The 26,841-nt window shown below is 43.0% G+C and overlaps 1 protein-coding gene across 2 annotated transcripts in view; it reads left to right on the top strand.

Annotated features, from left to right (window-relative positions):
• Nucleotides 1-1,413: 1,413 nt before the first annotated feature.
• Nucleotides 1,414-26,841, top strand: part of LOC115197545 (suppressor of tumorigenicity 7 protein homolog) — a 70,796-nt gene continuing 45,368 nt past the window's right edge. The window contains exons 1-2 of one of the 2 annotated variants that reach the window (XM_029759179.1): nt 1,414-1,446; nt 22,951-22,986. In XM_029759179.1, the coding sequence (XP_029615039.1) occupies nt 22,965-22,986 (22 nt within the window). In that variant the 5' untranslated portion in view covers nt 1,414-1,446; nt 22,951-22,964. Of the gene's footprint in view, nt 1,447-22,387; nt 22,987-26,841 lie in introns of those variants that run through there. The other variant, XM_029759180.1, reaches the window with a different exon arrangement.

The raw sequence follows: 26,841 nt of genomic DNA, 5'->3' as shown, positions 1-26,841 counted from the left end.
CCTCAGGTTGCAGCTGCTGGTTGGTGCTGGGAAGGGTTGAGCGAAGTCTGCGGCTCATCAACAGCTGGGCTGGTGATTTGAAGTTGTCAACTGGAGTGTTGCGGTATTCAAGGAGACTGAGATAGGGGTCTCTCTTGTCTGCTTTTGCTTTGTCCATGAGTGATTTAGCAATCTGCACAGATTTTTCAGCAAGGCCATTACTTTGAGGGTAATGTGGGCTTGTGGTGACATATGTGAACTCCCATGCTTTTGTGAAGGATTCAAACTCATTTGATTTGTAACAGGGCCCATTGTCAGATATTAAAGTCTCTACAATGCCATGCCTGGCAAAGGCTGCTTTTAGCTTGTGTATCACAGCTGCAGATGTGGTGCTGTGAAGCTTGTCGAGTTCGAAGTATCTGCTGAAGTAGTCCACTGTTACGATGTAGTCCTCGTTGTTCCAGGTGAACAGATCGGTTGCCACGACCTGCCAGGGTCGGTCTGGGATACAGTGAGGTAACATTGGCTCTTTGGTGTTTGAGGGGCGTCTTTCAAGACAGATGGTGCATCTACCAACAATGTCCTCTATTTGTTTGCACATTCCAGGCCAAAACATAATGTCCCGTGCTCTCTGTTTGCACTTTTCCATGCCCATGTGTCCAGCATGGATCTTTGTCAAAATCTCTTCTCTGAGACTGGTAGGAATAATGATTTTCTCTCCTTTGAAAATGATTCCGTTGATCTGTGATAGTTCATCACGATGGTTCCAGAATTCTGAGACACTCTGAGGGCATTTTCCTTGTTCTCCATGCACTTTGTATCCACAATATCCACATGTTTTGGGGCGTTTTGAGTCTGTGTCGCTCTGTTTTGGAGTTATGTCTCTCTCCGTTCTGAAACGCGCTCTCTGGGCACCGGAGGTGTGCTTTGATGTCTGCCTGACTGCGCGCACTGCTTGTTCACGTGATGCGCTCGTGCTGCGGCGCGAAATGGTTTTCATCTGAGCCTGTGCTAGCTCGTGAGATCTGGCTATGTCGATAGCTTTGTCCAGCGTTAGCTCAGACCCAACATTCAAAAGTTTCTCTCTCACTCGCGGTGAGTGTATTCCAAATACAATACGGTCCCTGACCATCTCATCCTTGTTTGCATAATCACAGTCTTTCACACGCAGACGCAGCTCAGTCACAAACGGTTCAAAAGACTCGCTAGCTCCCTGTACTTTCTCATGGAATTTGTACCTAGCGAAAATTGTATTAGTCTTCGGCACAACATATGCTTCAAAACGATCGTAGTATGTTTTCAGTACCTTTGATTCAGCCTCGGTAAGTGTCCATGTGTTGTAAATATCTCTCCCTTTTTCACCGATCCAGAGGAGCAGGTAGCTACATTTTTCCTCTTCTCCTCTTTCCTTCAGAGGACCCGTGAGCATTAGCTCCACATGCTGTTTGTACTTACGCCATGCATCAGGTAAGTTTGTAGACTCCCAGTCCATTCGAGGTGAAGGAACTCCAGAAAAATCCATCTTTTAAGACCATTTACTCTGACAGTAGGATACGGCGGTAAAATGCATCCAATTATAATTCAGTATGTATTCACATATGAATATTACACATGCATGGAGACAGATTGTATGGTAATTCATTGTTGCTTTGAAATTTTCCTAAACCCAGTTAGTAAAGCCACTAGTACAGGACTAAACAGAGAAGTAATATCTCATATTTGGAACAGTAACGGTGTTTTTATATAGTGTTTGTAGCTAGCTGTCCTAAAGTAATAAAATAAGGGCATACAATTGAAAGATGTCTGAGTGTGGGTAGCTGGCTCGTTATATGATTATGAAATGCTTAGTGTTTACTCACATATGTAACTGGTGACATGGCTAATGTATTTTTTTGGATGCCATTTATGATTTCAGTAAAGACTCAACAACCACTTGGTAGAAGGTCAGAATAAGTCATTGTTGGTTTGAGTGATAGCCATCTGAGTCATATGATTTCAATTGTTAATGTCAACGTTGGCATTTGATTGTGGTTCCTTGGGAACAGCTGCTTGTCTCTCTTCTGTGGGAGTGTGGTGAGGAATAGATGGAAGAATGCTCTTTCAGTAGGCCAGCTGGCTGGCTGAGGAGTGGAGATTATTAGTCACATGTACAGGGACGAATATGTAATTGCAGGGTACAGTGAACATCTTATGCTCTGGGATCCAACAGTGCAGGTCAAATGAAAAAGTAATAGATAAAAGAAGTGAATGCGTTTATTATCATAAACGGTGGGGGAGAAGGGAATGAAAGAAGTAAAAAAAAAGAGAAGAATAAGTGAAATCTACACCTACCCGGGACACCGGCTATGTAAAATGAACTTCCCCAATGCGTGACGTATTTAAAGGGCAACTGGTCGTTCAGAACCGTACTGTTTCCGTTTAATTGCATTGTTTTTTTTTCCGTACGGAACGCAGCCCAGTTGTTAGCCAATGTCATCAAACGGTTCTCATGAGCTGTGACAGGCTGCTATATAGCCGTAAGCAGCACATTTTCGACCAACCTTTACATGGAGGTGCTTTAGTAGTTCTCGATTTGGAAGTCCTCGTGTCGTCTAAGCTCTGATGGCTAGTTGCAGGGGGAATGTTTGAATTTAGAAAATACTCTAGATAAAAAAAAAAATTGCTCTATGAAGTAATCTAACATCATAGAGTATCTTTGTCTTCTCTCATTAATCAAGACAGGTGACGCTTGGTTTGAGTCATGCACATGACATGCAGCACTTTGGGGTGGACAACCACCTGTCTCGATCAATGAGATGCCAGAATCTCACAGTATCCCTTTAAAGCAAGTGTGTGTCAGTCATTCCATGGAGGGCTGGGTTTCTGCGGGGTTTCACTCTTCTCTTGTACTTGATGAATTAAGGTCACTAATTAGTAAATAATTCCCCTCAACTTGTCCAGGACTTAATTGAATGGAAAAAACCTGCAGACACTAGGACCTCCGTGGAATGAGTTTGACTACCCTGCTTTAAAGGGACTAGGGCCGAGCTGAGGGTGTGTTAACGTATGGGTGGCAGCAGTGCCTCAATGCATAGGCCAACTTGTTTGCATTGCAACCCATCCAAAGCAATGTTAATGACCCAGTTGTCGAGTGACCTTTTACATGAAAACAAATAACATGTACAGTGTGGTAGCACTTTCAGTACATTAGCCTATTTTCTTTTTCTTTGTAAATCCAATATGTGGGCCAAACATTAGCTTATGTTAATAATGGGACCTTTCTATCTTGGATAGCAGTATAGGCTGCTGCTGCGAGGATGGCTCATAAATGTCTGGAACAGAGCAAATGGAATGGCATCAAACACATGTGTTTGATACCATTCCACTTATTTCGCTCCAGCCATTACCATGAGCCCGTCCTCCCCAATTAAGACACCACCAACCTCCTGTGTTGGATAGAAGCTAGTCCTACATATGGCTATCTTCTTGAGCTGTGGCTCATCAACATCCTCTCTTGTTCTTATATCGCTCCTTTTTAGTTCCTCTTCCCCATCAACCTTGTCTATGGTATGTTCCTCATATTATCTATGGCAGGGGTATTCAACTCTTACCCTACGAGGTCCAGTACCTGCTGTTTTTTTTCTACCTGATAATTAATTACACCCAGTGTCCCAGGTCTAAATGATTGATTAGAGGTGAACAATGAAAGAAAAGCAGGGGAACTGGCTTCGAGGTCCAGAGTTGAGTTTGAGGGATCTATGGTATTACTATTACATAAGTTCTCAACTTTTTGAGTTCTCCTTTCCCCCCCTCTATATGCAAAACATGTCTCTGGGCGTTTCCCTGCGAGCAAGATGTCAGTGATGCGCGGCAGTGGACCATGGAAGACTAGCGCAATTGAGTGGATATGAAGGGAGTTCAGTTCAAGCCATGAGTGGATGAGAATATAATGCTTGACTCAACAATGCATGATGTGGTGTGTTTGACTGGCTGTGAAAAAAAGTGTAGAAACATCACTGTCCTCTTCAATGCAGATTGCCCCATTGTCCAACAATAGCAAAGGTCAACCTGCCACTGATTTGGTAAACAGCTGGAGATGACCATCCATGATATCCCATATGTGTGTGTATATATAAAAACATATTTTGAATGTAAATCAATCAGCCTGAAAAAAAAAGACATGTTAAAACTATCATTTAGATATCATGGATGGTCAGTCCTTGTATCTGACGCCGAGACGACCAAGACACTCAATATGTGGTCTCGAGACCGGACCTGAGACTGGTCTCGAGTACTACAACACTGCAATCAGGGTTTAGTCCTGGACAGAGCACTATTACAGCAACCACTTTAGTTGTTAATGATCTTGTCAATTCTTTAGACATTCAAATGAATGTTTTTCTTTGTTTGTGGTCCTGTCAAAAGCTTTTGATACTGTTGATCATGCTGTTTTATTGAATAACTTGTCCTCAATAGGCCTGAGATCTGATGCTTGTTCTTGGTTTCATGATTATCTTAGTGACAGAACTCAGGTCCATAAAGGTGTACCATGGGTAGGGCTGTTGCGGTGACTGTATTACCGCCACACTCCGGCTGTCACAAGTCATGAAGGCAGTCAAATTCCACGTGACCGTTTAGTCACGGTAATTAGGCTTCTCCCAGCTCTGATGCTGATGGTCATTAGTAGACTACCAAACTTGCTAACTGCCTGGTACTCAGCACTCTATTGTCTCTCTAATCCAGGCCTAGGTATTTTCATTATTAAACATGCAATGAACTACACGGAGGAAAAAGTACACTGTGCATTCAGCACCACGGACAGAACTCTTGTTAAGGGGAATGCACAAAAACACGAGAGAGAGCTCAACATTACATTTAAATTACTCAATCAGTGTGAGGAGTGAAGTCTCTGATGGGCATTGACTAGAGCAGTGAAGTCAGGTATAGTTTCTGATGTCGCTATGCGCAGGATTGCTGAGAGGTGAGTCATTTTGAGATAATCTTTGCCTTGACTTGTTATATTTCATCACTGAAAAAGTCTGTACTGTTTGGGTCAACTTATGTATGCGAACAAACATCTTCTGAGCACGACTCCTAATCTTTGGAAAGTTTTGTTCATCGAGAGATGCATAGAACCTCGTCAGTGACATTGTTTTGAATAGTTCTCCAATCCCTGCATCAGACTGAAGATCGATAAGCTGAAATTGCAGGTCAGTGGGAGCGTTATCCACATTGAAGGTGAAAGGAGAGGAAACCAACAGCATGTCATTTTCCAACACTTTGAAATCCTCAAAACGACGAGAACTCACCGTTCAAAGCACGCAGCAGCGATATATACTTCTCCTGCGGGTCATCTGATAAGGAACAGACTAGTAGTGTCGGAAGGTGGGCGAGATTGTTGGCTTCTACTTGGCGGCTCAGGAAGAGTAATTGTCCCTTGAAGACTTTGACAAGGCTGAACATCATTTTATACTTTTCTTAGAAAAACTCATTTTGTGCAATTTCTAGCTAGCTACTATTTGTAACTGTGACGTGTGTCAGTCTGTCAGTCACTGTCTGTCCTCGTGCAGTTATTTATACATGCCTTAAATCATTACACAAGGGCGAGTATTCATTGGGCTTTTCAAAACTTTACTATCGCAAATTCTTTGTGATTTGAGTATAATTCCGCAGGCCGTATTGAATCAGGTCGCGGCCGAATACGGCACCTGGGCCGGCCTTTGCCCAGGCCTGCTCTAATCACTCTGACATTAACCTCTCTGGGACATGCGGTACACACTATTCAACAGCCAGTAAAATAGAAGGGCGGCAAATTCAAAACAACAAATCTCATAATTCAAATTTCTCAAGCATACAACTATTATATCCCATTTTAAAGATACACTTCTCATTAATCCAACCACATTGTCCGATTTCAAAAAGGCTTTACGGCGAAGCAAAACATTAGATTATGTTAGGACAGCACCTAAACAAGAAAAAAACAGCCATTTTCCAAGCAAGGAGAGGCGTCACAAAAACCAGAAATACAGCTAAAATTAATCACTAACCTTTGATGATCTTTATCAGATGACACTCCCAGGACTCAATGTTACACAATACATGTATGTTTTGTTCGATAAAGTTATTATTTATATCCATAAACCCCATTTTACATTGGCGCGTGATGTTCAGAAAATGTATTTCCTCCAAAACTTCCGATGAATGAGCGCATCAATTTACAAAAATACTCATCATTAACATTGATAAAATTTCAACAGTTATTGAAATAATTATATATACACTTCTTCTTAACTTCTTTGGGATAGGGGGCAGTATTTTCACGGCCGGATAAAAAAAACGTTCCCGATTTAATCTGGTTACTACTCCTGCCCAGAAACGAGAATATGCATATAATTAGTAGATTTGGATGGAAAGCACACTAAGGTTTCTAAAACTGTTTGAATGGTGTCTGTGAGTATAACAGAACTCATATGGCAGGCCAAAACCTGAGAAGATTCCATGCAGGAAGTGCCCTGTCTGACAATTTGTTGTCCTTCTGTTGCATCTCTATCGACATTACAGCATCTGTGCTGTAACGTGACACTTTCTAAGGCTTCCATTGGCTTCCAAAGCCGCCAGAAAGTGGAATGGGGTGTCTGCTGTCTCTGGGCAAAGGTATAGGAGCAGAGTTTGTAAGTGGTCAACCTGGGGACAATGAGACTGGAGATGCGCATTCACGAGACTTCTAAAAAATGTTCTTTCAGTCTTTGAATGAATACAACGTTGCCCAGTTGGAATATTATCGCTATTTTACGAGAAAAATAGCATAAAAATGTATTTTAAACAGCGTTCGACATGCTTCTAAGTACGGTAATGAATATTTGTAATTTTTTGTCACGAAATGCGCTCGCGCGTTACCCGTCGGATAGTGACCTGAACGCACGAACAGAACGGAGGTATTTGGATATAACTATGGATTATTGGAACCAAAACAACATTTGTTGTTTGAAGTAGAAGTCCTGGGAGTGCATTCTGACGAAGAACAGCAAAGGTAATCCAATTTTTCTAATAGTAATTCTGAGTTTAGGTGACCCCGAAGTTGGCGGATGTCAAAATAGCTAGCCATGATGGCGAGCTATGTACTCAGAATATTGCAAAATGTGCTTTCGCCAAAAAGCTATTTTAAAATCGGACATAGCGATTGCATAAAGGAGTTCTGTATCTATAATTCTTAAAATAATTGTTATGTATTTTGTCAACGTTTATCATGAGTATTTAGTAAATTCACCGGAAGTTTTCGGTGGTATGCTAGTTCTGAACATCACATGCTAATGTAAAAGGCTGGTTTTTGATATAAATATGAACTTGATTGAACAAAACGTGCATGTATTGTATAACATAATGTCCTAGGAGGGTCATCTGATGAAGATCATCAAAGGTTAGTGCTGCATTTAGCTGTTGTTTGGGTTTATGTGACAAATATGCTTGCTTAGAAAACGGCTGTGTGATTATTTGTGTCTATGTACTCTCCTAACATAATCTAATGTTTTGCTTTCGCTGTAAAGCCTTTTGGAAATTGAACAACATGGTTCGATTCAGGAGAAGTGTATCTATAAAATGGTGTAAAATAGTCCTATGTTTGAGAACTTTGAATTATGACATTTTGTGGTTTTAAATTTGGAGCTCTGATTTTTCACTGGCTGTTGAATAGTGTGGGACGATTTCGTCCTACCTCCCCTAGAGAGGTTAATGCAACCGCTGTGTGAGATTTCAAAATAGCTTTACGGCGAAAGCACATTGTTCAATATTCTGAGTACAGAGCTCAGCCATCAAAGCAAGCTATACAGTTACCCGCCAAGTTCTGGAGTCAACTAAACTCAGAAATAGTATTATAAATCTTCACTTACCTTTGCTGATCTTCGTCGGAATGCACTCCCACTTCAACAAGAAATGTTCGATTTTTTTCGATAAACTCCATATTTATGTCCAAATACCTCCGTTTTGTTCACGCATTCAGATCACTAATCCAAAGGCATAATGCGTGAGTGCAAAACCCGAGACGAAAAGTCAAATAGTTCCATTACCGTTCGTAGAAACATGTCAAACGATGTTTACAATCAATCCTTAGGGTCTTTATAACATACATTTTCGATAATATTCAACCGGACAATAGCGTATTTCATTACAGAGGAAAAAGAAGGAACGGTGCGCCTGGGTGCCTGCGCAGGTAAACAACTCGTTGGTCTCAGGCTTGAGACAGCTCTTATTCTCTTCCCAGTAACAGTAGAAGCATGAACAAGGTTCTAAAGACTGTTGACATCTAGTGGAAGCCTTAGGAAGTGCAAAATGACCCCACAGACACTGTAGTTTGGAAAGGCAATCAGTTAAGCTACAAACCACTTCCTGGTTGGATTTCTTTCTCAGGTTTTTGCCTGCCATATGAGTTCTGTTATACTCACAGACATCATTCAAACAGTTTTAGAAACTTCAGAGTGTTTTCTATCAAAATATACTAATAATATGCATATCTTACCTTCTGGGCCCGAGTAGCAGCAGTTTAATCTGGGCACGTTATCATCTCAATTTCCGAATACTGCCCCCTGTCACCAAGAAGTTAATGCAAATGTATTCGAAAATCTAATCAAACACTTCATGAGAGCCCATGAGCTCATGTTGCGCAACATTTCAATAGGCTATGCAATTGTGCAAGAAAACAGATTGATTGCCTCTATTAGAAAGAGGAAGATAAGCTTTCTATATGCTTGGAGTATTACATTACCCAACTTTCTTAATATTAAGCACATTGCTTATATTTACAACGGGAGCATAGCCTACCTGGCTGGCATGAAAATTAACCATGGGGAAAAGCGTCCCCCATTCTGTATTTAATTAAGTGTATAGATGACATGTATTTTTTTCATGCTGCCCCTGTTTCGATACAGGTGGATGATAATGCTCTATTCAAAAATTTCACACAAATTGGCTGCTTTTCCTTCACTCTGCAGTCCAACTCATCCCAAACCATCTCAATTGGACTGAGGTCAGGTGATTGTGGAGGCCAGGTCATCTGATGCAGCACTCATCACTCTCCTTGGTCAAATAGCCCTTACACAGCCTGGAGGTGTGTTTTGGGTCATTGTCCTATTGAAAAACAAATGACAGTCCCACTAAGCGCAAACCAGATGGGATGGCGTATCGCTGCAGAATGCTGTGGTAGCCAAGCTAGTTAAGTGCGCCTTGAATTCTAAATAAATCACAGACAGTGTCACCAGCAAAGCACCATCACACCTCCTCCTCCATGCTTCACAGTGGGAACCACACATGCAGAGATCATCTGTTCACCTACTCTGCGTCTCACAAAGACACAGCGGTTGGAACCAAAAATCTCAAATTTGGACTCATCAGACCAAAGGACAGATTTCTACCAGTCTAATGTCCATTGCTTGTTTCTTTTTCTTATTGGTGTCCTTTAGTAGTAGTTTCTTTTGCAGCATTTCGACCATGAAGGCCTGATTCACGCAGTCTCTTCTGAACAGATGATGTTGAGATGTGTCTGTTACTTGATCTCTGAAGCATTTATTTGGGCTGCAATCTGAGGTGCAGTTAACTCTAATGAACATATCCTCTGCAGCAGAGGTAACTCTGGGTCTTCCTTTCCTGTGGCGGTCCTCATGAGAGCCAGTTTCATCATAGCGCTTGATGGTTTTTGCGACTGCACTTGAAGAAACTTTCAAAGTTGTTGAAATTTTCTGGATTGACTGACCTTCATGCCTTAAAGCAGTCCTTCTCAAATAGTGGGGCGCCCCCCCTGGGGGGGCTCGGAGCGATGCCAGGGGGGGCGCGTGACCCCGGGGAACACGCTTTTTTTTGCCGCGTAGTAGTTTTTTTTTAACCGAACAAGAGCACACAGCACAGAGCAGGAGATATGAAGTGCAGATAACAAACCCTTAAGAGACACCATGGAAAAATATTTAACAGGGATGAAAAGAAAGGCGGAGAGAGACGGAGATAATGAGACAAACGTAAGTCTCCCGAAAGCTAAGACGAGGAAATATGACGAAGCGTATGTCGCGCTTGGCTTCACTGTGACTACGGTGGGAGACGAGGAAAGACCGGCATGTTTACTGTGTCTAAAAATGTTGGCAGCGGACAGCATGAAGCCAAATAAATTAAGGCGTCACTTAAAGACATTACACCCCAATCACGCTGATAAGCCGCTTGAGTTTTTTCAGCGAAAACGTGCCGAATATTGCCAACAATCGTCCCGCTTTGTGAATGCTACTTCAGTAAACCAGCGAGCACTGTGAGCATCATATAAGGTGGCGTACCAAATTGCTCAGTGCAAAAAACCCCACTCCATAGCAGAGGAGCTGATACTGCCTGCAGCATTAGACATGGTCTCTGTCAAGCTGGATGACGCAAGTGCTGCAAAAATAAAAACTATCCCTCTGTCCAATGACACTGTCGCCAGACGTATAAATGACATTGCTAACGATATTAAAGAACAGCTGGTAGATAAACTCAAAGACAAACGTTTTGCCTTACAGTTCGATGAAGCAACTGACAGCAACAAAGACTGTTTGTTTATCGCTTATGTACGTTTTGACATGACTGCTTCCTGACTGAGAATGGGCTAAAGTGGGAGAACTGCATTGGTGTTTGCAGTGATGGTGCACAGACCATGGCAGGGATGAGAAAAGGACTTTGGGCACTCATCAAGAAGGCCTCACCTAATGCTGAGTGGACACACTGTGTTATACACAGAAGTACTGTCTGAATTAAGTGAGGTTATGACTGACATTGTAGGTGTAGTCAATTTTATAAAGACCAGACCACTAAAAACAAGAGTCTTCTCTGCTATTTGTGAGGAGATGGGAGCTGAACATCAAGCTGTGCTGTTTCACAGTGAAGCAAGGTGGCTGTCACAAGGAAAAGTCTTGTCCCGAGTTTTTGAGCTCAGAGAGCAGATAAGAATGTTATTGGAGCAGGAGCACAAGTATGACATCACAGAAAAATTTAGTGATGAGAACTTCCTGGCAAAACTGGCCTACCTGAGTGACATATTTGGAAAGCTAAATTAACTAAATCTACAGCTTCAAGGGAAAGATATACACCTCCCTCAGGTCACAGACAAGATCAGCTCTTTCACTCGAAAGCTTGCAATGTGGGGCAGGCGACTTGATGAAGGAAATACTGATTCATTCCAGAACCTGCATGAATTTGTTGACACTACTGACTATGATGCCACCTCAGTGATTCCATATATTAAGGAGCATATTTCATCACTGATGGGATTCTTTAAAAAGTACTTCCCTGAAAACAGTTCCCAATATGACTGGGTGAGAGATCCTTTCAATGCACCAGCTCCAACTGGTTTCAGCTCTGCAGAGGAGGACCAGTTCATTGATATGACGTCTGACTCCACATTGAGACTGAGGTTCACATCACAGACACTGAGTGAATTCTGAATTCTGAGTGTAGAGAGGCAGTATCCACTCTTAGGGCAGAGGGCCATGGGCATTCTTCTTCCTTTTGCAACATCTTATCTTTGTGAGACTGGCTTCTCTGCTGTTGCTGCACTGAAGACCAAGTACAGGTCCCAGCTAAACATTGAGCAGGAGCTGAGAGTTGCAGTATGATGCTTCAAACCCCGCTTGGAAAAGCTGTGCTCTGCAAAACGTGCTTATTGTAGCCATTAATCCTGACTTCCTCATTTTGATTTAAAAAAAATCAGCACAAATTGTTTTATTCATTTTTGTTTTATAGGTCAAAATGTTTCATATATTGTGCTCCTGAGTTAATGTTGCTGATCAATTTGAATTTATTATTATTTATTGATTATATTTAATTTTATTTTTCAGTATCAAATGGTCAAAAAATGTTTACAGTTTAAATAAGGGTTTAATTTTGTTTTAAATTTCAGGCAATTGATGCACTTGAAGTCTTTTTCTGTTACAAACTAAAAAAAACAATGTTAATAAAGTTATTCTTTGTTGTAAGTGATCTATATTCTTCTTTTTTATTTTTATTTAATGTAATAAGCATACAATGTTATGCAGAGGTGTACTTATAACAATTTTATAGACAAATGATACAATTTACAGTCGCGGCGGAGAGTTGGGGGGGCGCGAAATGTTTACTTCTTCCTAGGGGGGGCGTAACAGAAAATAATTGAGAAGCACTGCCTTAAAGTAAACGATGGACTGTTGTTTCTCTTTGCTTATTTGAGCTGTTCTTGCCATAATATGGACTTGGTATTTTACCAAATAGGGCTATCTTCTGTATACCACCACTACCTTGTCACAACACAAATGATTGGCTCAAACGCTATAAGAAGGAAATTCCACAAATTAACTTTTAACAAGACACACCTGTTAATTGAAATGTATTCTAGGTGATTACCTCATGAAGCTGGTTTAGAGAAAGCCAAGAGTGCAAAGCTGTCTTCAAGGCAAAGGGTGGCTACTTTGAAGAATCTCAAATATAAAACTATATATGATTTGTTTAGCACTCCTTTTGGGGGGTTACTACATGATTCCATATGTGTTATTTCTTAGTTTTGATGTCTTCACTATTATTCTACAATGTAGAAAATAGTAAAATAAAGATAAACCCGTGAATGAGTATGTGTGTCCAAACTTTTGACTCGTACTGTATGTTTGTATTGCCACCAATGCTCCTTATAGGACTCATCACTGCATCTATACTCTGTTAAACTGGTCATCTCTGTATACCTGTCGCAAGACCCACTGGTTGATGCTTATTTATAAAACCCTTAGGCCTCACTCCCCCCTATCTGAGACATCTGCTGCAGCCCCCATCCTCCACATACAACACCCGTTCTGCCAGTCACATTCTGTTAAAGGTCCCCAAAGCACACACATCACTGGGTCGCTCGTCTTTTCAGTTGGCTGCAGCAAGCGACTGGAACGAACTGCAACAAACACTCAAACTGGACAGTTTTATCTCCATCTCTTCATTCAAAGACTCAATCATGGACACTTACTGACAGTTGTGGCTGCCTTGCGTGATGTATTGTTGTCTCTGCCTTCTTGCCCTTTGTGCTGTTGTCTGTGCCCAATAATGTTTGTACCCTGTTTTGTGCTGCTACCATGTTGTGCTGCTACCATGTTGTGTTGCTATCATGCTGTGTTGTCATGTGTTGCTGCCATGTTATGTTGTTGTCTTAGGTCTCTCTTTATGTAGTGTTGTCGCTCTTGTTGTGATGTGTGTTTTGTCCTATATTTTATTTGTAATCCCAGTCCCCGTCCCCGCAGGAGGCCTTGTGGTAGGGCGTCATTGGAAATAAGAATTTGTTCTTAACTGACTTGCCTAGTTACATTAAAAACACCATTTTTATTTTATTTATATACAGAGTGCATTTGGAAGAGACCTAGGTTCAATGTCTTCCCTTTCAAAATAAAGGTAAACAATTATAATACAAGTCTAAAAAAGACATTTTCAGATTGCCCTTTTAAAGACAGTTCCCTTTTAACCAGTTCCTCCTCCTCCCTCCCTTACCGTGAGTCATGGCAGAGGAGAAATAAGCTCTTTGTCGAGAGCACAGAGGTGAGAGAGCAGACCTAAGGGTTGTTAACAGGGAACCCTGACATGCATATAGCTCGTCATGCCTCTAGCTTGCACTACTTTTGACCTGTGCACATAGGCCTTTATAGAAAATAGGGTGCAATTTGGAGCAGAGCCCTAGACTACAGCTCTCTGCTGATGTAAGTCAAGTAAACCTGGCTTCAAAACCTTCAAAAATGTAGAATGTAATCCTTCAAAGTGTTGGAAAGCAGAATAGAGAAGGGTTTAAGAAGTCTTATCCCTAGTGAGCACGAGGATTTGAAGTACATTTGGAGCAGTGGGGAAATGGTAAGTCCTTCATGGCAATGGCACTCACAGATGAGTCACACTCTTCTATAGGAAGACCCTTCTTGGCAGCAATAACCTCAACCAAACGTTTTCTGTAGTTGTGGATCAGACCTGCACAACAGTCAGGAGGAGTTTTGGATCATTCATCTTTACAAAAACTGTTTCAGTTCAGCAATATTCTTGGGATGTCTGCTGTGAACTGCTCTCTTGAGGTCATGCCACAGCATCTCAATCGGGTTGAGGTCAGGACTCTGACTGGGCCACTCCAGAAGGTGTATGTTCTTCTGTGAAGCCATTCTGTTGTTGATTTACTTTTGTTTGGGTCGTTGTCCTGTTGCATCACCCAACTTCTGTTGAGCTTCAATTGGCAGACAGCCTAACATTCTCCTGCAAAATCTCTTGATAAACTTGAATTCATTTTTCCATTGATGATAGCAAGCTGTCTAGGCACTGAGGCAGCAAAGCAGCCCAAACCATGATGCTCCCTCCACCATACTTTACAGTTGGGATGAGGTTTTGATGTTGGTGTGCTGTGGCTTTTTTTTAGGCTAATTGACATCATTTGAGTCAATTGGAGGTGTACCTGTGTACCTTCCAAACGCCTGAAGGTACCACGTTCATCTGTACAAACAATAGTACGCAAGTATAAACAACATGGGACATAAACACCGCAGCCGTCATATCGCTCAGGAAGGCGACGCGTTCTGTCTCCTAGAGATGAGCGTACTTTGATGCGAAAAGTGCAAATCAATCCCATAACAACAGCAAAGGACCGGGTACAAAAGTATCGATATCCACAGTAAAAAGAGTCCTATATCAACATAACCTGAAAGGCCGCTCAGCAAGGAAGAAGCCACTGCTCCAAAACCGCCATAAAAAAGCCAGACTACGGTTTGCAACTGCACATGGGGATAAAGGTCGTATTTTTTGGAGAAATGTCCTCTGGTCTGATGAAACAAAAATAGAACTGTTTGGCATAATGACCATCGTTATGTTTGGAGGAAAAAGAGGGAGGCTTGCAAGCCGAAGAACACCATCCCAACCGTAAAGCACGGGTGTGGCAGCATCATGTTGTGGGGGTGCTTTGCTGCAGGAGGGACTGGTGCACTTCACAAAATAGATGGCATCACGAGGCAGGAAAATTATGTGGATATATTGAAGCAACATCTCAAGACATCAGTCAGGAAGTTAAAGCTTGGTCGCAAATGGGTCTTATATATCCTAACTTCACTTTGTCAGGCAGACTCAACTTCAAAACTCAAAAGAACAGATAATGACTCTTCTGTTTCCTCACTCACCACCCTGTCTGCATCGCATCAAACAACGAGCGTTACGTACAACGGGGATCTTTGCCCTCAGCTGTTCAACATTTATATCTACTGCTACCCCAGTTATCACTCCTTTTCATTGGTGCCTTTTTCTTGAGAATGAAACAAATCACTTTTCTTGCCCCCATTCGTTTTACTTCGAGCGCATTCTTCCTCTGCCCAACAGAAACAAACAATTATCACTACACCACTTTTTTTTAAATGTATTTTTATTTCACCTTTATTTAACCAGGTAGGCTAGTTGAGAGCAAGTTCTCATTTACAACTGTGACCTGGCCAAGATGAAGCAAAGCAGTGCGACACAAACAACAACAGAGTTACACATGGAATAAACAAACATACAGTCAATAATACAATAGAGAAAGTCTATATACAGTGTGTGCAAATGAGGTAGGATAAGGGGGGTGAGGCAATAAATAGGCCGTAGTTGGTGAAATTATTACAGTATGGCAAATTAAACACTGGGGTAATAGATGTGCAGAAGATGTGTGCAAGTAGCGGTACTGGGGTGCAAAGAAGTAAAATAAATAACAATATAGTGATGAGGTAGTTGGATGGGCTATTTATAGATGGGCTATGTACAGGTGCAGTGATCTGTGAGCTGCTCTGACAGCTGGTGCTTAAAGCTAGTGAGGGAGATATGAGTCTCCAGCTTCAGTGATTTTTTTTTTTTTTTTTTTTTTTGCAGTTCGTTTCAGTCGTTGGCAGCAGAGAACTGGAAGGAAAGGCGGCCGAAGGAGGAATTAGCTTTGGGGATGACCAGTGAAATATACCTGCTGGAGCGCGTGCTGCGGGTGGGTGCTGCTATGGTGACCAGTGAGCTGAGATAAGGTAGGGCTTTCCCTAGCAAAGACTTATAGATGACCTGGAGCCAGTGGGTTTGGCGACGGATATGAAGCGAGGAACAGCCAACGAGAGCATACAGGTCGCAGTGGTGGGTAGTATAAGGGGCTTTGGTGACAAAACGGATGGCACTGTGATAGGCTGCATCCAATTTGCTGAGTAGAGTGTTGGAGGCTATTTTGTCAAGGATCGGTAGGATAATCCGTTTTACTAGGGTATGTTTGGATGCTTTGTTGTGAAATAGGAAGCCGATTCTAGATTTAATTTTGGATTGGAGATGCTTAATGTGAGTCTGGAAGGAGAGTTTACAGTCTAACCAGACACCTAGGTATTTGTAGTTGTCCACATATTCTAAGTCAGAACCGTCCAGAGTAGTGATGCTAGACAGGTGGGTAGGTGTGGGCAGCGATGGGTTGAAGAGCATGCATTTAGTTTTGTTTGCAGTTTCAGTCGACATGATCTGCCCTGGTCCTTCTCACTCGGGCGTCATTAGTAAATGACGTGTACAGCGGTGGATCCCAAAATAAACGTATAAAGTGCTCAAAACAAATGAAGTTGTTCAAAACATTTTATAAATAAAAAGATAAGTAGCATATTGTTTTTAAATGTGTGCATTTTCTCCTCCGACAATACAACATCTGATTCAAAGGGGGTTGTGGCACATATCAAAACTCTGTGGTAGGATACACATGTGCTTCCTTGCCATCCCATCTAGGATGGGAGGACTGTCAACCGTTTGCTTTCACACTCCTCGACCACTTTATCGGTTTCGGGGTCACCCAGGAGGGAGGACCAACATTTTCCGAAACGAGAGAACCCCACGGCCTCAGAGTGGAAAAGGTCTGCTAAATACCTGTGACAAGTCCAATAAGACTTTAAACCACTAACACAGAGAAGCCTTCCCTTCTGAAGAAAATAAGCTGCCATTTTCCCTGTGGCCACTAGGTGTCAGCAGCATCAGATCCTCAGTAGTACTGACCCAGTTATCTGAGCGCTGCCGCTGCATTTGAATGGTGACCCCATGTAGGTAATCAAAGCATTGCTGACCTTCCTTTGTGGGTGCCTCGTTCTTCCGCTCGAGCCTGAAAGGAAAACGAAAGCAAGAAAAAATTATGAATGGCTGGTTGTCAAATGCTGTCATACGTTGTTGTCTAGTCTGCATACTGGATGGGAACATCCAATTATGTCTCACACACACATACACACACACATACACATACAGGCACGCTAACATATGCACTCATTAAATCGCTTACGAATAGACACTCGTCTACACGTATCTAACCTACACAACACATTGTTCCTTTCTATAGGCTACCTAGGCCTATTAGTTATTGTCCAAATGCTTTGTTCGCCTCGTGTAACATGAAAGTGAATGCTCAAGTAAAGTAAGACACTGACTAATGAAGCTTCCATTTAAAAAAAATAAAGGGCACTTGTTTTGCACAATTGAACATCCACGGCAAATGAAGTGGGAACCTTTGTTCTTGCAATATGGCAGTTTAATTGACCACTTTCTTTGCACATTTTTCATCCTCTTACTTCTCCTATGTAGCTGCTTCTGGAAGGTTCAGCCCATAGAATTATGGATGTTCTTTCTTTCTTTTTCTTTATCTCGCTCCTTCTTTCTCTCTTGTTCTTTCTCTCTCGCTCAAGGATGGCCACACTCCTCTCACACTTATTTTCAGTTGCCTAGCAACCCAGAGGAGAGGCCTTGCTTACTTGGGTGGTACTTGTTCCCATTCGGGCGGGGGTAGGGTAGGAGGGGTGTAGATGAGATGGGGGGGGCATTGTTTTGAGTTAAGTTATGGTTCAATATTGTTTACCCTAGCACTGATTAGGAACCCACTCCTAGATAAACTGATCCTAGATCAGATTGTTGGTTGTTCTAGTCAGATGAGCTATGAGGGAAAAGCTGACATTATAGCAGCTGTAGATGCCCGTGATTACAGCTGGGTATTGTTTCTATTAGAGCTGATCCTGTGCAGTCAGTCCTCTTCTGCCTTATTCCTCCTCTCTCCTCCCCTCCTCCTCTCCCCCGGCGCAGTGTTTCAGACCCCAGGAGATGTCTTTAGTAGATGGGGAGGGATGGAAGAGGAAGGAGAGGGGGGTGGCTGGGTAGAGGGGGGGCGGTGCTGCCTCCGCCTGAAGGACAAAGACGTTGGGTTTTGGCGAGGGACGAGAGGGAGCCACCATGTGTGAGGGACAAAGGAGACAAGGCAAAACTTCTTTCTCCCCCCTCTCTCGTTCTCCCTTTATCTCTCTCTCTCTCTCTCACAGAGCTAGGCCTAATCCTAATGCTGCTAGCTCACTCCAGTCCTATATTCAAATGCCAGTTAGGGCTGTCTGTCTGACATGACAGCAAGTAGGCATGTTACATGTAGACCCACTACTAATACACACACACACACATAATGAACACCCTTGACTATTACATAAACACCCAGTATAGCCCCCTAAATACACACACTCATTGTCTCATATTCACACCAAGGTGGGGCCAGTACAAAAAAAAATGCATGAAATGTATGCAGTCACTACTGTAAGTCGCTCTGGATAAGAGCGTCTGCTAAGAGCGTCTGCTAAATGACTAAATGACTAAAATATAAATGTAAAAAAACAATTCTATTCGTTTTAAGATTTTTTTTCTTCGTTTCAGTTAGTTTTCAGATCCATTTAGTTAAAGTTTTCTAAAACCATTCCTATTTTGTTTTTATATTATTTAGTGTTAGGGCCAGAAAGAAGCCTATGCATGGGAGGCTAGGAGCCAAGTATGTGTTGTATAGTTTGTGTTTTTGGGGATGTCACTTCTTGCCACTGTGGGGCTGTAATACGTAAGGCGATGGGACAGGTCATACAGTATGTTAAGTTTAAACGTAGACTAAGCAAGATGACATTGATGTACAAAGTAAACCGTTGTGGTGTGTCAATTTCCGCAACAACCAGGAGTGTTGAAGTGCAACGTTAGAGTTGAACGCTGTTTTGGTCCAGTAGCTACCACGTTGTAGCAGCGTGAAGCACCCGTGCACTAGTGATGCGCGGGTTGACTCATAACCCGCAGTCCCACGGTTATATCAGCAGTGCGCGCAGGTTTAGGGTCATTAAATATTGTGTGGTTTAAGGTCGGGTGGGTGGCGGGCGGGTTGAATAAAGAGAGAACAATTCCTTAAATACATAATTTTGAGTTTGAGTTTATTTTTACAGGGACAGTGCATTAATCAATGTTTCAGTAAAAGGGCCGGTTTTACCCAGCCAGAAGGGCGGGGGTGTATGCCTTATGATTAACGAGTCGTGGTGTGATCATAACAACATACAGGAAATCAAGTCCTTCTGTTCACCTGACCTAGAATTCCCCCCCCCCCAAGAAGACACATCGATGGCCCTGAACGAACTTCATTTGACTCTATGTAAACTGGAAACCACATATCCTGAGGCTGCATTTACTGTAGCTGGGGATTTTAACAAGGCTAATCTGAAAACATTTAGGGAGCCTTGTTATCAGCATATCGAATGCGCGACCCAGGCTGGCAAAACCCTGGATCATTGCTACTCTAATTTCCACAACGAATATAAAGCCCTCCCTCACCCTCCTTTCGGCAAATCTGACCACGACTCCATTTTGTTGCTCCCAGCCTATAGAAACTAAAAAAGGAAACACCCGTGCTCAGGTCTGTTCAACGCTGGTCCGACCAATCTGATTCCACGCTTCAAGATTGCTTCGATCACGTGGACTGGGATATGTTCCGGATAGCATAGGAAAATAACATTGATGTATACGCTGATTCGGTGAGCGAGTTTATTAGCAAGTGCATCGGTGATGTGGTACCCACGGTGAATATTAAAACATTGCCCAACCAGAAACCCTGGATTGATGGCAGCATTCGCGCAAATCTGAAAGCGCGAACCACTGCTTTTAATCATGGCAAGGCGACCGGAAACATGACCGAATACAAACAGTGTAGCTATTCCCTCCGCAAGGCAATCAAACAAGCTAAGCGTGAGTATAGAGACAAAGTAGAGTCGCAATTCAACGGCTCAGACACGAGACGTATGTGGCAGGGTCTACAGTCAATCACGGACTACAAAAAGAAAACCAGCCCCGTCACGGACACTGATGTCTTGCTCCCAGACCAACTAAACAACTTCTTTGCTCGCTTTGAGGACAATACAGTGCCACTGACACGGCCCGCTACCAAAACCTGCAGGCTCTCCTTCACCGCAGCCAACGTGAGTAAAACATTTTAAACGTGTTAACCCTTGCAAGGCTGCCGGCCCAGACGGCATCCCTAGCCGCGTCCTCAGAGCATGCGCAGACCAGCTGGCTGGTGTGTTTACGGACATATTCAATCAATCCCAATCCCAGTCTGCTGTTCCCACATGCTTCAAGAGGGCCACCATTATTCCTGTTCCCAAGAAAGCTAAGGTAACTGAGCTAAACGACTATCACCCTGTAGCACTCACTTCCGTCATCATGAAGTGCTTTGAGAGACTAGTCAAGGCTCATATCACCTCCACCCTACCTGACACCCTAGACCCACTCCAATTTGCTTACCGCCCCAATAGGGCGACAAACGACGCAATTGCAATCACACTGCACACTGCCCTATCATCCAGAAGGCGAGGTCACCAAAGCTGGGACCGAGAGACACAAAAACATATTTTATCTCAAGGCCATCAGACTGCTATACAGCCATCACTAACATTGAGTGGTTGCTGCCAACATACAGACTCAATCTCTAGCCACTTTAATAAATAATAATTGGATGTAATAAATGTATTACTAGTCACTTAACAATGCCACTTTATATAATGTTTACATACCCTACATTACTCATCTCATATGTATATACCGTAGTCTATACCATCTTGCCTATGCTGTTCGGCCATCGCTCATCCATATATTTAAATGTACATATTCTTAATCATTCCTTTACACTTGTGTGTGTGTGTGTGTGTGTATAAGATAGGTGTTGTGAAATTGTTAGATTACTTGTTAGATATTACAGCACGGTCGGAACTAGAAGCACAAGCATTTCGCGACACTCGCATTAACATCTGCTAACCATGTGTATGTGACCAATAAAATTTGATTTGAAAGGCTTTTGGGAACGGGCAGAAAAAGTTCAGATCAATCCACGGAGGCAAAAAATACAATGTTGGAGTTTAATTCAATAAGATGATAACTGTGATATGGAAATTTGAAAGAGAAGGGAGGGCCAGAAAAGTAATGTTTGGAAAAGATTTGGTGAAGTGGTAAAAGAGGATGATGGCGAGGCTCAATACAAATTCTAGTCACAAGAAGGGGACTTCAAAAAGGGAAGTTCAAGGGAAGTGTAACCTACTGATCAGATACTGAAATCTGGACACTCACTGCAGGTTTATAACCGCTCACATAGCCTTAATATTTATTAACTACTGCAGAAGGAATCATTTCTTGCAGTAGCCTAAAATGATACACCAAATGTGGGCAACATTTTGACATGGAAGTAGGAGTGGAGAATTATATATATTTTTTTCAGCATCTTGAGAGAATCCGAACGCTCAGTTAGATACCGTCTGTAGAAGTGCTATCTTTATCAGCATCATAAAAGCTGATAGCATTTCATTCACGTAAAATATGCATCCAAGGCGAAATCAGAAACATGTTGGGTTGTTTTCACAGCTTTTTATTTCCTTACAATCGGTCAAAACATAAACTTAACATAATTCATGAGTGGTGGTGGAGTGGTGCCAAGAAATTAACCTCTCCCTCAATGTCAACAAAACGAAGGAGCTGATCATGGGCTTCAGGAAACAGCAGAGGGAGCATGCCCCTATCCACATCGACGGGACAGCAGTGGAGAAGGTGGAAAGCCTCAAGTTCCTCTGCGTACATATCACTGACAATATGAAATGGTCCACCCACACAGACATTTCAACCTCAGGAGGCTGAAGAAATTCTGCTTGGCGCCTAAAACCCTCACAAACTTTTACAGATGCACAATTGAGAGCATCCCGTTCGTCTGCCAAATGCATCACCAGGGGCAAACTACCTGCCCTCCAGGACACCTAACAGCGCCCGATGTCACAGGAAGGCCAAAAACTTCAACAAAGACATCAACCACCTGAGCCACTGCCTTTTTTAACTTCCTACAGCTCTCCACCCCTCCACCCTCAAAATAAAGAATAATTGTCTAGCACTGACTTTGCTGCTAACTACTTTAATGAAAGAACATTGCTTGCTACAACTGTGGTATGTGGTTGTCTCACCTAGTTAAGATGAATGAGCTAAATGTAAGTCACTCTGGATAAGAGCGTCTGCTAAAAGTGTAAATGATTGGCCTGTTCCCAGTCCCGCTTGCGAACTCCAGCGCCCCTCTTTCCTCCTCTCTCCCTCCGTCCATATCTCCCTCCCCTTCTCCCTCTCTCCAGCAGCAGTCTGTCAGTGTTTCGCAGGGCTCCTGACGTCACTCTCTGTTTGCATAGCTATTGTCTTACCCATCGGGCTGCCTACCATGGCTCCAGGATTGCAGTATCTGCTTTCAGCTTTTTTTCCCAGGGGCAGTCCAGAGAGATAAATAAACAGAGGAGGAGAGGACAAGAGAGGGAGAGGACAAGAGGAGAGGAAAGCAAGAGCTAACGTAGCTACAGCAGGCAGGCTGCTACTTCTGCGTCTGGGTTTTAAAATACACCTTTTCTGTGGAGGAGAGTTTCTCTTCCCTCTCGTGAGGCCCCTGTTCGGCAGCTGAACCGTGTGTGTGTGTGTTTTGTGAGCAGTGTGTGTATGTGGAGGAAGCCCGTTTAGCGGCAACGGGAGCGCCGACTGAGTGAGCGGAGCATCTGGGCGTCTGAGAGCGAGGGCCGGCTGGCTGGCTGGCTGCACTGTGTGCTTTGATGACCCCCTCTGTGTAGCTGCCTGCTCACCCCCCCCCCCCCCCCTCTCTCTCTCTCTGTCCCCCTTTTCCCCTCTCTCCTATCTCCATCGCAGCTCCCGGCCCAGCCATGTTTGGCACAGAGTCCTCATGTAAGTACCATACCGCCATCGTCCAGCCTCGTCTGTCTTTCTCTCTATGTGGTGTGTTGTTGTCTGGTGTAACAGTGTCTGCTCCCGCTCTTCTGGGCTCTCGCTCTCCTCTCTCCATCCCTCTTTTTTCCCCTCTCTCTGACCTTTCTGTTGTTCTCCATGTTTCCTGGTGGCAGATTGCTTGGCAAGAAAGCTGGGATCTACCATTTTGCTTAAAGGGCCAATGATAGCTGGTCGTTATACAAATATCCATACCTCCTCTGTCAATCCCTTCCTCTGCCTTCCCCTCCCCTTTATTCCTCTTTTCCTCACCATTCCTCGGTATTCCTGCACGTCACCATGTTTATCCCAGACTTATCCTGTTATGCCGTTTATAGTCTCTTTTCACCTTTCTAAATGGAATGGCTTTTCTAGCTAGACTGAAATATACACCATTACTGTCTCCTCTCTCTCTCTGTGCATGTTGTGTGTGTGCGTGCATTCCACGTGACCTTTTTTTTTATAGATGGATAGATCATGATTTTCTACAGTTTGCTTTCAACAACCTCCTGCCATTGTAGGCAGTTCTGTCTCAATCTCTCTCCTGCTCAGTCAGGAGACATTGAGAGGGGTGGATGTAGCATGTAGCATTTACACATGCTGAGCTAAGGCATAAAGATGCTACTGCTAGTGAGGCTGTGATGGCACCAATGTTTGGGTGGGTTTTGAGAGGGGTGAATGTAGCGTTCCCACATGCAAAACATAGAATGTATGCTATGATCTCTATCTTAGGCTAGCTAGATAGCACCAGTGTCTGGATGGGTTTTGTGTGGGTGGGCTCTTCACTGTAGACTGTACCCCCCTCACCCCCATTTTGAGGAGCTGTCACCATGATCTTCAGGTGGTCCGCTGTTCAATCTAGTCTCCTTCCCCCTCACCCCTGTCCTGTGTCCCCAATGATCATCCTCATTATGCCACGAGGAATATCCACTCTGATCTAATAGAAACTGTTGTGACTGCACAGAGACAAAGTTAGGATACTTCATTTTTCTCTCCTGAAATTTAGATTAGAGATTGCATGCAACAGTCCAGCAACGAGTCATTTTCTGTTACCGGCTTACCTGGCTTCTAAACAGAGGAGTGGAGTACTCAGTCGTGCATCAAAATGCTGCTTCTTCATATCAAATGAATTTAATATTTTCATTTTACAGAATGTATGACTGTTAAGTGGATAAGGATGTTCTGTTATCTATCTGGAAATTTGATTTCAACTGTCTGCTGTGGAACAGGACCCCAAAGATCGTCCTGACCAGACCTGCTGTTTTCCAGAATAACTTAGTGTAGGTCTGTAGCCAAAAGGTGCAGAACCGTAGGACCATTACCTGCCCCTATTAATCAACTGCTACTACAATGCTTAGTCTACCTGGGTAGTGTGTCACAAAGCAGAGTAGAGCTGGGACGATAAACCAAAAATGATCAAGACACAATACCGATCGCCTATCGCAGGCATTTTTCTGATATCGTCCATTACGTTAAGTAGCCTATAGTAGAGAAATGTGAAGTTTGAAATGAAATCAGGTTTCTAATATGGGTGATTTGTTCATGGGACAATTGATTGCTACAACCATCAAACTAGTAGTTTTAAAGGATAATAAAATAAACTGTGGTGCACATTATTATAAATCTTATCGTTATTGTATCAATTCAGGCAATTTATTGCGATATGGATTTTTGTCTATGTTGCCCAGCTCTAAAGCATAGTCCGTTAAGTCAGCCAGCTGTCTACATCAGGGCTCTCCAACCCTGTTCCTGGAGAACTACCTTCCTGTAGGTTTTCACTCCAACCCTGATCTAGCGCACCTGATTCTTATAATTAGTTGGTTGATAAGCTGAATCAGGTTAGTTACAACTGGGGTTGGAGTGAACCTACAGGAGGGTATCTCTCCAGGAAAAGGGTTGGAGTGAACCTACAGGAGGGTAGCTCTCCAGGAAAAGGGTTGGAGTGAACCTACAGGAGGGTATCTCTCCAGGAAAAGGGTTGGAGTGAACCTACAGGAGGGTATCTCTCCAGGAAAAGGGTTGGAGAGCCTTGGTGTACATACACCGAAATATACTTAACTTTGTAGTTTTTATTTTTTCGGTTCTAGTTCGAGATAAAGATTGTATTATGGGTGAGTGTTACTGCTGAGGAGAGATGACTCCTGTAGGTCCACTGTATATTGATCGTGTTTCAGAAGTCTTTTGTCCACCTGCTGCTGGTGGACTGTTGGTCAACCTCTCCCTCATTTGCATTCCTATGTTGATTGCTTTGTAGTGGTGAGCATGGTTTCTTCCATTGTTGCATAGCTAACAACAGCAGGGGACCTGGTTAGGTTTGTGCTTGGACTTTTCAGTGCCTGAGGGGAGAACGGCTCATAATAATAATGGCCGGAACGGCGCATATGGAATGGCATCAAACACCTGGAGACCATGTGTTTGATACCATTCCACTAACACTGCTCCAGCCATTACCACAAGCTTGTTCTCCCCAATTAAGGCGCCACCAACCTCTAGTGCAGTGTCAAACTATGACTGAACCTACATTCAGACCAATGTCATTACACTTACCAAACCTCAGACGCAACATACTTAGAGCACATACTTCATGTGTTGTGAATGTTTAACATTTTATAAACAGCCTTAACTGGACCCCAGGAACAGTAGGTGCTGCCTTGGCAGGAACCAATGGGGATCCATAATAAATAGACACTTCACTTGTTTTTTAACCAAATAACTCTGACTAGCATGAACTACAAACGGACTGCAATAACTACATACAGACTTCAAAAACTAGCTCCAACAGACTACGTGCACAGCATTGCAGACACAAACAACTAGACTTACACAGCAGACACAACTTACCACATACTCAGTCACAACAAAATACAGTGCTTAGCCTGTAAACAAGTGTATTGGACCCCAGTCAGTGTGACGAGAAACAACGTATCCCCTCCAGACATTTTAAGTCCACCGTTACCTCCACACTTACAGAGCTCATGTTAGGACAGCTATCCCAAAGATGGACCACAGCCCGTCGTTTCAAATGGGAACAAATGAGTCATAGTGGGCAGAACAAGCAAGGAGATGGGCAGAGCCAAGCATGAGCTAGCGTGATCCTATTAGCCTGTTCTTGCAATACATTTGCATATTTATTTTAGGGAACGCCTACTCTGTGAAGTGCGTGTGTGCAATAACTCAATTCACCTTTGCACTCCTAAACAATGCCATTCTTTAAACTTTGGCAAAGGGTAAAGTCTACAAAACTTTATCCACTCTGTTTGTAACATATTCTAGTTTTGGGAACAGAAAACTGTGTTGAGATGTTTCATCGGTGAGAACATTCGCAGAATGTCGGCCAAAATCCGTCTCGTTCCGTCTTCTCCCACTGCCGGCCACTGGGCTTGGAAATGCCAAGTGGATGCTTCACATTTATACATCTGGTGAAATATCTGTCTTATTGTTCTATTTGTGGCTATCCCCTCCCTTCCCCTGCATCGCTCATCTCCCACCAACATATATATACACACACACACACACACAAGGGTCAGGGAGGAGGTCATTGACCTGGCAGTTGGGTAGCTAACAGAATGGCTACATGGACTATCTGAGCTGACTCTTAAATTGTATTATATTTTTGCACTCTATGCATACTCACAGGACTCTACATACTTAATCACACTGACACTCCAACACACATTTAACATGCACACACATTTACACTGACTCTACACGTACTTCCAGTATACCTGCACATTGTAAATATGGTATTGGAACTGACCCTGTATATAGCTCCTTACTTTTTCCTATTTTTATTTCTCATGTTTTTGTTCTACCTTA

This window comes from Salmo trutta, chromosome 7, assembly GCF_901001165.1.
Source record: "Salmo trutta chromosome 7, fSalTru1.1, whole genome shotgun sequence".
Lineage (NCBI taxonomy): Eukaryota > Metazoa > Chordata > Actinopteri > Salmoniformes > Salmonidae > Salmo > Salmo trutta.
This window is presented reverse-complemented; position numbering and strand designations above follow the sequence as displayed.